This window comes from Eptatretus burgeri, chromosome 6 (genome assembly GCF_056783735.1).
Source record: "Eptatretus burgeri isolate ZD-2024b chromosome 6, Ebu_testis_v1, whole genome shotgun sequence".
Taxonomy (NCBI): Eukaryota; Metazoa; Chordata; class Myxini; order Myxiniformes; family Myxinidae; genus Eptatretus; species Eptatretus burgeri.
The window spans coordinates 47,792,085-47,805,474 of NC_140966.1; the positions used below are offsets into that span (position 1 = coordinate 47,792,085).

Sequence of the window (13,390 nt, forward strand, 5' to 3'; positions counted from 1 at the left end):
CGGATTTTTTTCAAACATTTCAAAGTCCCGTTGCTAGGCAACGGTGGCGTCCATAGCAACGGTGCTCAAAAGCATACAACTAGATCCTGGTATTAACCTACCAGTCAAGTTTCATCAAAATCGGTTGACTCCTCTGGCCTCCAGAGCTGTCCATTACATACAAACAAACAGACAAACCGGTCGGCGACATGGGTGGTCGCTACATAATTGCATACTAGTCATACAGTTTTTGATGGATCGGGCTGAAATTTTTTGACAAAGAGGTTGATTATAGTGCGCATAAAAGCCTGGAAGGCGATTTTTGATTTTCGAAAAATAATATTTTTTAGGATTTTTCAAAAATATCAAAGTCCCGTTGCTCGGCAACGGTAGTGTCCATAGCAACGGTGCTCAAAAGCATACAACTACATCCTGGTATGAACCTAACTGTCAAGTTTCATCAAAATCGGTTAACTCCTCTGGCCTCCAGAGCTGTCCATTATATACAGACATACAGACAGACGGAAAAAGTGAAAATAAGGGTACTCTAGCGACCACCCAACAGACATACAGACAGACGGAAAACCTGAGAATAACGGTAGTCCAGCGACCACCCAATGAGACACATGACCAACCAATATACTTGAAAAATCTTCGATTTTTGCAAGTAACAAACGAAAAACGAACCAAGCCAATCAACGTACTTGACAAAAAAAAATTCAGAAATACTAAACTAACCAAACCAATCAACAATAGTAAGATGGACATTCAACGTTGAAAAAATTTTTTTGGTGCCAAGTAAGAAATGGACAAGGATGAAAACAATCTCTGCCGACCTTTGGTGTTGGAGGTAATAAATAAATAAATAAATAAAATCTTGACATCTCTTGGATTGTTGTAAGTCCAGTATTTTGCTAGTATAACATTTTGAATGCCCCACATATGTATCAAATATACAGAATAGCAATACAAAAGTGAGCCTTCAGCAATGATTGAGCAGTTAACTTAAAACCAAACACAAGTATACATGATAATAAAAAGAAAAATTTCATTACTTTATGTGATTCTCTTTGGAGACAGTCCTTACTCTAAGAGGAAAAGATGCACAACAACCCAGACATGTTCTTCAGCATATGTAATCTCCTTCTCATAGTCTTGCACCATCACTTCGAGCAGCTCACCATACCGTGGTCTGGCTTGTGTGGCCTTCCACTGTTGTAATCGTTTCTCCCTGAAGAAGATACGGTTAGACACCGAAAAGCCCATCTATCATTATTCACATGGTTCTCAAGATTCGAATTCGAATTACATTGTGGGGGAGGTGTTAGTCTTAGGCAAAGCTTGAAAATGACACGCCTCAATATAATACAAGACGCATTAAGAAAAGGAATGAGAGCTCGGTTCAGAAAGACAAAGACGCTCAGACACTCAGGAGCACAAAAGAGAGAGAGAGAGAGAGAGAGAGAGAGAGAGAGAGAGAGATAGAGAGAGAGAGAGAGAGAGAGAGAGAGAGAGAGAGAGACAGAGACAGAGACAGAGACAGAGACAGAGACAGAGACAGAGACAGAGACAGAGACAGAGACAGAGACAGAGACAGAGACAGAGACAGAGACAGAGAGAGAGAGAGAGAGAGAGAGAGAGAGAGAGAGAGAGAGAGAGAGAGAGAGAGAGAGAGAGAGACAACGAGCCTGTAAATATGGTGAAGTGATGACAAAATGTATGCATTCTGCAACAAAAGTCATTTAAATACAAGAAAACATTGGACTGCAGAAATAACAGTTGGAGTGCATTGTATGAGAAGAGTCAACAGTATTATACATTAAAAAGTGAGCAAAAGGTATGTGAGACCATTATGTACAATCAGCAGCTCAAAAATCATGAGGAGTACTTTCTAAAAATATCATTTTTAAATCTCAACTGAAACGTGGCATTTGTTAGGGAGATTCGTTTATTTAAGGGGTATGGAGTTCCATATATCTCAGCCAATGTGTCTTTATGACTTGTGTGCAAAAACAGCTGGAGGAGTAAAGAAGTGAAGGGAAATTAAGAATGACAGAATAATGGTAATTATCAATGGTAACTGGTTAGTATAAATGAGACTGGTAAAGGTACAACAACAATGCTAAAGAACTGATCCATGTTATTAGCCGATCACCCACGCAGCGTGTGACAGGCTTTTGAATCGTGTGTGTGTGTGTGTGTGTGTGTGTGTGTGTGTGTGTGTGTGTGTGTGTGTGTGTGTGTGTGTGTGTGTGTGTGTGTGTGTGTGTGTGTGTGTGTGTGTGTGTGTGTGTGTGTGTGTGTGTGTGTGTGTGTGTGTGTGTCTGCCCAAGGCATAACTTTTTTTTTACTAATTGAGCTTTTGTCATTAAATTTTACAACAAACATTTATTGTAAGAAATATGGATGGCTGCAGTGGCCTGCAAAAGTATTCAGCCACCTTGAAAGTTTTCACATTTTGATGCCATCTGAGCTTATTTCATGGTGCTCATAAATTAAATTTAATACATAGAGTCTTCACAAACTACTCCAGTGATGAAGCTAAAAAATGCAGATAAAATGTAAATAAGTTAGATTAACAGAGAAAACTACAAGGGCACTCGGGAGAGCGCATACCTTCGCCATGCAAAGCCTGATCCAGGAGAACATATCGGGCCCAATACATTTTTGAAATCTCATGGTATATATCATTTTTGTCCCAATCTCTCAATGGTGAAGAATCAGATTGAAAACTAGAAGGGCACTCGGTAAAGCGCATACCTCCGCCACGTAATGCCTGATCCACGAGAACATATCAGGCCCAATACATTTTTGAAATACCATGCTGTACAGTACGATATCGTTTTTGGCCCAATCTCTCAATGTTGAAGAATCACTTTTAAAATTATTAGATTCGGATCTGGATCTTCACCAAAATTGAATCAATTCTTCCTGTCATACACCAACCTGTCCACCAAGTTTCATTCGAATCCGTACACAACTTTTTGAGATATCTTGCCATGTATCGGTTTCATCCTTTCTCTCAATGATGAGAAATAACTTAAAAATTATCAGATTCGGATCCGGATGCGGAATTCACCAAAATTGAATCAATTCTTCCTTGTCACACACCCAATGTGTCCACCAAGTTTCGTCTGAATCCGTCCTCAACTTTTTGAGATATTGTGCCATATATCATGTTTGGCCCTATCTCTCAATGGTAGAAAAAAAATTACTTTAAAAATTCTAGAAGTCGGATCCAGATCCAGATCTTCACCAAAATCTAATCAGTTCGTTCTTGTCACACACTGAACTGGTCCACAATATTTCATCTGAATCCGTCCACATCTATTTGAGATATACTGTACACAAACAGACAGACAAACAGACAGAAAGGGAGTGAAAACATAACCTCCTTCACTTTCGGTGTTTGAGGTAATTAAATAATTATCGTATCCAGATACGGATTCGGATCTTCACCAAAATTGAATTAATTCTTCCTTGTCACACACCCAACATGTCCACCAAGTTCGCGTCCGAATCCGAACAAAACTTGTTGGACATGTTGGGTGTGTGACAAGGAATAACATGTTGGAGTCTCAAAAATAATTAAAGCTAAAGTTGGATATTATTTTAAGGTTGATTTGAAATATCCAGAAGAACTCCATAACAAGCATAAAGACTTACCAAATGCACTTGATAAAGAATGTCCTAAGAGGGAATGGCTTAGCAGTTAACAACAATCATTTCTTACAAAAGGCAAACCAAGAGAAAAATTACTTACAACATAATATGATAAAGGAAATTATGTTTTACTGTGATGAATCTTTAAAGTGTTGTTGTTGTTGGAGGCTGTGAGGTCACGAGTCACGCAACATCACGCGTTACGTGTCGAGTGTGAAGCTGTGAGGAGATCCGGGCGTTTTCCGTGTCTTTGTAATGTGATTCGGTGAGACGTTAGTTTATCTCGTTAAAGTAATGTATCGCCTTTACCATTTACTGCCTTATTACGATTGTTAATGTTTGTACTTGTGTTTTGTTTATGCTTTCAGATATCACCTTGATTGAGTGAATTAAAGCCTCCAAAGTGAAATTGGCTTGTTTCTATTCCACAACAATTTAATTCACTCAATCCAATACCATGGACAAGTTCCTCAAACCGGAGAGATTTGACGCCGATCCAAACTCAAGCACGGCAGTTAAGCAATGCCTCCATTGGCACCGCACCTTCTCGAACTTTCTGGCAGCCATCACTACTCATGACCCGGACAAGCTGAACATGCTCATTAATCACATAGCACCTTCAGTCTATGAATACATTGCTGAGTGCGAAATATAAGAAAGCTGCCGTCAACGTTCTCAAAGCACTCTATGTAAAGCCCAAGAATGAGGTATTTGCAAGATATGTGCACGCTACACGCAGACAGGAGGCGGGAGAGACACTCGATCGATATATGCAAGTTCTGAAGCAGCTAAGCAAGGATTGTAACTTCTGGCCCGCGACTGCGGAGCAGTGTAGAAACGACTCGATAAGCGACGCTTTCATAAATGGACTGCAATCGGCACACATACGACAACGCTTGCTGGACCTTCAAACAGCCTTCGACCAAGCTCGCGCTTTAGAGATGGCCCAGAAACATTCCGAGTCCTATGGGTGGCCAGTCCCTCCTGTTAATGCTGCTGCTGTGGAGATCTGAGAATCATCTCAAGAAGCTCTGGAAACAATAGCAGCAGTGAATCCATCTGTGGAGCAAAACACCACTACGACAGCCACTTTTGCTGCCGTGAATACTAAGTGTTTCTTCTGCAGATATAATAGGCATCCTCATAGCAAATGCCCTGCAAGAGATACCACATGCAACAGCTGCGGGAAAAAGGCCACTTCTCTAAAGTGTGCAGGTCCGCTTCCTCTAAACTAACCTCGGCGGCTATCCCCACTCTGGCAATACCCTCTGCTGCTTCGCCGGATTGCCTAGCTAAAGCTGTTGTGAAAGTGCAGATCAATGGCTACTCAGTCGCAGCATTGATCGATACTGGAAGCTCTGAAAGCTTCGTGAGCGAAAATTTGGTAAAAACCCACAAGAGGAAGCTCTTCGCTGCCAACAGTAAAGTTTTCATGGCCTCCACTTCCCTCGACTCAAATGTTCAGGGATATTGCAATGTTGAGCTGATCTTATCAGAACATACCTACAGTGATGTTTGGCTGTTAGTTCTCCAGGACCTATGCGCTGACCTCATCCTGGGTCACGATTTATTGAAACAGCATTCGAGTGTTGGGATTCCCTTTTGTTTGGGGCCAAGCCATCTTCCCTTTTTCACGATTCCCTTTTGGGGCCAAGCCATCTCTAAAAGTTTGCGGACTTGCCACTGTTTCTCCACCTTCGTTGTTCGCCAACCTAACTCCCGATTGCAAGTCAATAGCCTTGAAGTCACGGCGATATACCAACGCAGATACCAAGTTTATTCAATCCGAAACCAAGAGGCTTCTTGATGAAGGAATTATTGAACCTAGCAAGTCTCCATGGTGTGCCCAAGTATTAGTTACAACCAACAATAATCATAGAAAGCGGATGGTCATCGATTACTCACAAACAATTAACCATTTCACTCTACTCGATGCTTACCCATTGCCGCGAATAGATGAAATGGTAGGAAATGTAGCTAAATATCGGATATTTAGTACAATCGATTTGCGCAGCGCCTATCATCAAATTCCCATAACAGAAGAAGACAAACCATTTGCAGCGTTTGAAGCCTGTCAAAAACTATATCAGTTCCGCCGGATTCCATTTAGTGTTACTAATGGCGTCGCAAGCTTCCAGAGGATAATCGACAACGTTATCTTGGAGGAAAATCTAGAGAATACCTTTGCTTACGTGGACAATGTTACGGTATGTGGAAAGAACCAGGCAGAACATGATGAAAACCTGAATAAATTTCTCAATGCTGCTAAGAAGTATAATCTGACATTTAACAATGACAAATGCGTATTCTCTGCAAAATCTGTCGACCTCCTCAGCTACACAATTGAAAATGGAACAATTAAACCAGATCCTGAGCGCCTTCGACCACTTCAGGAGTTTCCACCCCCACACGATATGCCCTCGTTGTGTCGGGCAATGGGAATGTTTGCGCATTACTCACAGTGGATTGCAAACTTTTCTGAAAAGATTCATCCCCTCATACAGTGTAAAAGCTTCCCTCTATCATTAGTTGCTGTTGAAGCTTTCAAACTTCTCAAGCAAGACATCGCCAACTCCGTTGTGATGGCTATAGATGAAACTGTCCCTTTCATAGTTGAAACCGACGTTTCCGATCACGCTATTGCTGCTATGCTTAATCAGTCTGGAAGACCTGTTGCATTCTTCTCAAGGACTCTTTCTGGTAGCGAACAAAGACATTCAGCAGTAGAAAAGGAAGCGTATGCGATTGTGGAGGCACTGCGTAAATGGAGGCATTATCTTCTGGGAAATCATTTTCAGCTTATTACTGACCAAAGGTCTGTTGCGTTTATGTTTGATAACAAAAAAGCTGGAAAAATCAAGAATGAAAAGATTATGAGGTGGCGCATCGAGCTGTCATGCTACAGCTATGACATGATTTATCGCCCGGGGAAAGAAAACGCTGCTGCCGACGCCTTTTCACGAATTTGCTGTTCAGCTATTAATGGCAAAACCTTGCAAGATCTCCACAACTCATTATGTCATCCAGGTGTAACAAGGATGGCCCACTTCATGCGCTGCCGAAATCTACCCTTTTCTGTCTAAGAAGTTAAAAGGATGAGTGCATCTTGTCCAGTCTGCGCTGAACTCAAACCTAGATTCCATAAGGCCACCCCAAGTAATCTCATCAAAGCTACCTTGCCTTTCGAGAGGCTAAACATCGATTTTAAAGGACCCTTGCCGTCAGTGATGGACAACCGCTACATGTTAACTGTTGTTGATGAGTTTTCAAGGTTTCCTTTTGCCTTTCCATGTGCTGACATGACTTCAGCAACCATCATAAAATGCCTATGCCAACTGTTTGCAATCTTTGGTATGCCTTCTTATACACACTCTGACCGAGGATCTTCCTTTATGTCCGAAGAACTCAAGCGGTTTCTGCAGGGCGCGGCATTGCCACAAGTGAAACTACTGACTTTCACCCACAAGGAAATGGGCTGGTGGAAAGATACAATGGTATCATCTGGAAAGCTGTGACCTTAGCGCTTAAGTCACGAGAACTAAAGACTGTGCAGTGGGAGGCTGTTCTCGCTGATGCTCTGCATTCTGTTCGGTCGCTACTCTCCACATCTACTAATGCCACTCTACACGAACGACTGTTTAGCTACCAGCGCCGCTCTACCAGCGGACATTCTATACCCATCTGGTTGGCTTCTCCTGGCACTGTGCTGATGAAAAGACAAGTACGCTAGAGCAAGTATGATTCCTTGGTGGATGAAGTCGAACTCATTGACACAAATCCAGAGTATGCCCTACGTCAGACTTTCTGATGGCCGGGAGACCAATGTATCACTGTAACATTTGGCACCATCTGGTGATGTTCCACCTGGGAACATGATGGGTGATACCCTACCTGTGGAGCAAGAGCAGGCTGGTTTCAAAAATGGAGAGGTAACACCGAGCAATTCTCCTACGGCAGAGAAACAGACTTTAGCTGAAGAAACGAGTGCAACTGAACCCTTGTCATCAGTTAAACAGTCCCCATTGCAGCGATCTTAACGGATCAGACACCCTCCTGAATATCTTGGGAAATATTTGGTTGAACTTTAGAAGTAGGGTGAATGTGATAAATTATTAAAGTGTTGTCGTTGTTGGAAGCGGTGAGGTCACGAGTCACGCAACGTCACGCGTTATGTATCGAGTGTGAAGCTGTGAGGAGATCCGGGCATTTTCCGTGTCTTCGTAATGTGATTCGGTGAGATGTTATGAGGTGAGGTGAGTGAGATGTTAAAGTAATGTATCGCCTTTACCATTTACTGCCTTCTTATGATTGTTAATGTTTATACTTGTGTTTTGTTTAAGCTTTCAGATATCAGCTTGAATGAGTGAATTAAAGCTTCTAAAGTGAAATTGGCTTGTTTCTATTCTACAACATTTACATCAAAGGAATTTAAGACAATATTTATCTGCTGGATTAAGAGTAAAGAAAATTCATTGGATTTGAGTTTAAACAAAGTCATTGGTGAAAAAAGTATATTGATTTTAACACAGAAAAGAGAACACTTGCTTCAAATGATTTTGAGAAGGTCTTTTATAAATTAATGAATAATGCTGTATTTGGAAAGACTCTGGAAAATGTTAGGAATAGACAAAACATAAGACTTGCTACATCTTGGAAACAAGCATCCAAATTAATTAATAAACCAAATTTTCAGAGTGGAGGTGTTTTCAGAGAACTTTTGTGCTATTCATATGATTAATATGAGTATTGAAATGGATAAACCTATTTATGTAGGAACATCAATTCTTGACTTGTCAAAATTATTAATGTATGACTACTTTTACAACTTCAAGAAGAAATATATGAAAAATAATAATCTGCTTTATGTGGATACAGATAGTTTTATTTTGAAAATCAATATGGAAGATATTTAGAAGGACATGTGTCAGGATGTTGATATTTATGACAAAAGCAATTATAAATCAGAAAAAAAACTATTCTCAACAAAGAATAAAAAGGTTATTGGGAAGTTCAAAGATGAATTGGGTGGAAAGATAATTATGAGTGAATTTGTGGGTTTGAGAACAAAGGCTTTGCTTAAAATATATTGATAGGAATATTGAAAAGTGTGACAAAAAGTTAAAGGGGGTAAAGAAAAATGAAATCAAAGAAACAACTAGAAGGGCACTCTAAAGAAACAATAAAGTGTAAACATTATTAAAATTGTTTAGCTTTGAAGAAAGAAGAGTATAGAAAAATGAATACAATAAGAAGTTATAAGCATCAATTACAGAGACATGACAGAAGTAAATAGACACCTTAAATTTATTCATTTCATCTGTACAACGCAAGATTTACTCAGCGATTTGTACTAATATTCAACTATATATTTGCAGAAACGAGTTTCTGGGTCTTGTACAACAATTAACTATACCTCGAACCCAGGGAGCACACGAGCTTTGCGATTTTCAAATAGGACGAATTGTTAGCCAAAAGGAAGGTGGAGTCAGCCAGCGTCAGATAGCTCAGAACCTTGGCATTCCACTTTCTAAGGTCAATCAGGTGATTGGTCAATTCACCAGCGAAGACAAGGAATCCACAGCTTCCCGTTCAGGTAGATCTGGGCCATCAGAAAGGTGTCTTTGAGCTGTCAAGCAGTCAATTGAAAAAAACTCCCCATTGCAAGGCAGAAGATGTTGCAGAGGAGGTCCAGGTTAGCACAAGAACTGTCATGTGGTACCTTCATCAACTGGGCTATGATGGGAGAGCAACTTGGAGAATACTTCTTCTTAGATAATGCCTGGTGTTGGCTTAATGGTTAGGGTGGTGGGCTTTGGATCCTAGGGTCCCGAGTTCAAATCCTGCTCAGCTGTTGAATTAATACCAGGTGGAGTTAACTCGGTCTGTCATCCTTCCGAGGTCGGCAAAATGAGTGCTAGCATGCTGGTATACTGTGTCGGAGTGGTGACCCGTCCAGGATTGTGCCCAATAGCCAAGGAGACTGCTTAAGCATCACCAACGCTCTGCACAGAGTATGGTCCCAATCTCCTCCTCCTCCTCCTCTTTGTAGATCAGCCAACATTCAAAGGAGAAAGAAGTGGACTGACGAGATGGCCTCCAGGCCCTTGGAGATTTGGCAAACTTTCATGTTTTCAGATGAGTCCCAATTTGCTCAATTTTCTGATGGTGGATGTGTATGGGTCTGGAGACTTCCCAGTCAAGAGTTCTCTTTTAACTGATTGCAGCCAACTGTCAAACACAGTGGTTTTTCAGTGATGGAGTGGGGAGCAATCTGGAGTGCTGGTTGGTCAGAGGTTGTGGAGTGTGTTGGCAACATCAACTCAACAATATACATTTCTATCCTTGAGGATGGACTTCTCCCCATATTCTCCACTGGCCAGATGATCAAAAACAATGCTCTGTTCATGGAAGATGGAGCTCCACATCACACTCCAAAAATGACCAAAGAATGGCAGGACAGAAATGGGATCAAGTGACTTCCATGGCCAAGTCATTCTCCTGACATGAATCCCACTGAACACTTCTGGGCCATATTGGATAGAGCTGTGTGGAAAAAGTACAGGAAACTAACATCATGGGCAGAATTGCTAAACCTTTTGCGGGAAGCCTGGGTAGAAATCCCACAAGAGAAAATTTCATAACTCATTAGTTCTATGCCTGAAAGAGTAAAAGCATTGAAATCTGCAAATGGCAAGTCTACCAAATACTGGTGTATGTATTAAAATGGATCAAATGTTCTTCAAATGTTAAATAAATAAATTCTTTTAAAATCATGGTGTCTATTTGCTTCTGTCATGCCTCTGTATACACAGAGGTCGTAAATAAGAAAGCATTGGGAGCTTTTGATGATATGACATTTATTTTAGAAAATGGATTGATAGCCTTCCTTATGGATATATACATGAGTTAAGACATTTCAGAGATAAGATATTTCAGAGTTAAGATAAGCATAAGAGTTAAGATCAACATAAGTGTTAAGATAAATTGAATTTAACAGGCTACCATCACCTTTTACTGGTGTAAGAGATTATCACAACCTTGGTATTTAAATGTAAAACAAAAAGTGTGAGAAATATAATCTTAATGTTGTAGAAAAAACATAGATATAAATGAATAAATTTAATTACAAAATTAATTCGAGTGTTCGGAAAATAATCAAATGTCTTTGAATGGACAGAAAACTTTGATAATTTCATCTACGATAATCTTAAAATTATATGTATATCAGCCAAGAGCATTAAGAGAGGTTTATCATTTCATCTCTGCTCAACAAAGATACTTAAACCAAGAAATGGTATCCTCAATGGTGATGAGTGTTGTAATTTATACATAAACAAGCATTCATTGGTTCACTGAGTATGGTGAAAAAATCTTAATACTGAGTTGTAAATGTATTCTTCTGTGAAAAAAATTCTTCATCCTGAATGAAAATTTATTCTTCTGTGAAAAAAAATAACATCAGTAGCTCATAAATAATTAGTCAAGAGATGGAGAAATTTAGGAGTTTTAGGTTTTTATCCAAAGATTTTCCTTAAATTTTCCCCATTCACTTACATGTAAATGTTGTGTCCTCAAACCCCCATATCTTTACTGATGAACGATGTTATTTGGGTGCACAATGTCTCTAAATAATTAAATGTGAAACTATATGATTGAAAAAACCCTATTTTTAGCAGGTTTGGGCATTTATTTTTTATCACATTTGAAAGTTCATTGTGGCCATTATATCTATTACTGGTGCATAATTTTGTACCATTATTTGAGGAATTTAATTTCCTTGCCAAGAAGATACAAAGCTTTGGTGAAAATACTATATACATTATTTATGTATACTATAAGAGAGCCGTTTGTCTGTGTGTGTATGTGTGTGTTGCCATTTTTCTCAGAGATGGCTGAACAGATCTTCGTTAAACTTCCAGGGGTTCATCAGTGAGTGCCAGGGAGTGATTCAAACAAAAATTAGAAATACTTGGGAAAAAAAGTCGATATTTTTGGGATTAAAAAAAAATTGCTATACCGTGCCGAAGCCTTTTTGATTAATTTAATGACAGTTATAGTCAAGTACAAATATGGAAAAATAAATTTACAAAAACAATTACCAGGCATTTAAATACAAATAAACCTCTTCCGGAAGCGGTCAAAGTTGGCGGTACATCTTTTTCTTCTTCCTGATGTCACCATATTTAGAGATCAGAGGCAAACCTAACCCAGAAACATCAACAGCACATTCACGAGCATAGAATTCCACTTCTAAGGTAAGACTTTTACAATATGCATCTTCATCAATAACCTACATGGTGTTTAAAAAGTCCCATTACCCCCTCTGCAGAACCTGATAAATGAATATAATGAACACACAAGAGATATAAATGTAAATTATGAATACATGATACATCAATTATCATAAAAAATCAAAATATTAACAATAACATGAACATATACATACGAAACATGCCAGGGTAGATTATTTGAGGGGTGGGGTGGGTGGGGGGACAGGACTTTGTAACCACCCTGTACAGTACAGTACATTTTTCTATGTGCAAAGTAATTTTGCGATCTCTTGGTTTTGAGTATCTTGGTCACTTGCCTCCTGGAATGCCACAGGGTTTCTGCAAATCTCACAGGACTGTGACTTTGACAGATGACCATGATGGTCCATTTTTAAATCTCTCTTAAGTGCCTAAGCCTTTGTATCTATGTGGACGGGAATACTAAATGATCCCTGACCCCATTCCTTTGTGGGTATAGGGAAGTGTTTTAGCCCCCCACTAAAAAAATTAACTGGACAACATTGGGTACCCCTGCTAATACACCATAAACTGACAATCACCCTATACATTTTGGATGAAAAATCTGTAACTGGTAACCTTAGGGGTAGGGTTGTATATCGAGTGATAAAACAGAGAAGGCCAAGAGCTACACACTGCTATCACACATTTTCCATCTCTAGGGACCCTAGCTTTGCTAAAAATCACAGATATCCTTGCTCCCTCGGACTGATACTGAACAACCCCATTGGCTTAAAACCTACTGAAAGAATTGATCATTCACAATTTTTTTAAAAAGAAATGTAGAAAATAACAAGAGTATTACTGAATGAATCATTCGATTTTCCATTAGGACAAGGACTTATTGACCATATCTTCCATAAATAATGCAGAAAAAGTGGATGAGACAAAACATCTTCATAATTTTGTGCAGGTTGACAAATAACACCTGGATTATTACAGGTACTAATCCATGATATCACTAACCTTCATATTACCTGTATTTAAGCAATGCACGTTCTTCATCTGAACTTTCTTTATTTCTTTCCTCATCTTCACATGCATTCAGAACTCTCACTGGATATACCAACAACAAGGAGAAATGTAGACACTCTAAATATACTGATTTATAAAGGAGATTAAATTGAGATATGGATGAAAGATGTCAATGATATGTTAAAAGGCAAAAGCCTCATATATAAAACAAGGCACAAAGCCATATAAAAGGAAAGATTTTAAAGTGAAAACATGGGCGTGACACCCTAATTGGTGAATCTTTTCAAATATTATCTGCACATTTTACGACATATTTTACCATACATTTAATCTACACTTTTTACTTTTCTTAGGGCCCTGTCACACCTTGACGTTTTAACCAGCAATGGCAATGTATAACAATGTAAAACGTTGGCGTACGCTGAAATTTTGATGTTTTTATCTTGCCAAAACGAAGTTTTTGCAAGATATGTTAGTCAGCTTGT

At 39.3% G+C, this 13,390-nt stretch overlaps 1 protein-coding gene across 6 annotated transcripts in view; it reads right to left on the reverse strand.

Moving 5' to 3' along the window:
• The window catches only part of LOC147024710 (phosducin-like protein 3), a 60,302-nt gene that overhangs the window by 18,136 nt on the left and 28,776 nt on the right, over nucleotides 1-13,390 (reverse strand). For all 6 annotated transcript variants that reach the window (XM_085884881.1, XM_085884883.1, XM_085884882.1 and 3 more), the window contains 2 exons: nucleotides 12,908-12,986; nucleotides 1,067-1,210 (listed from right to left, as the gene is read on the reverse strand). In XM_085884881.1, the coding sequence (XP_085741007.1) occupies nucleotides 1,067-1,210; nucleotides 12,908-12,986 (223 nt within the window). The remainder of the gene's footprint in view (nucleotides 1-1,066; nucleotides 1,211-12,907; nucleotides 12,987-13,390) is intronic.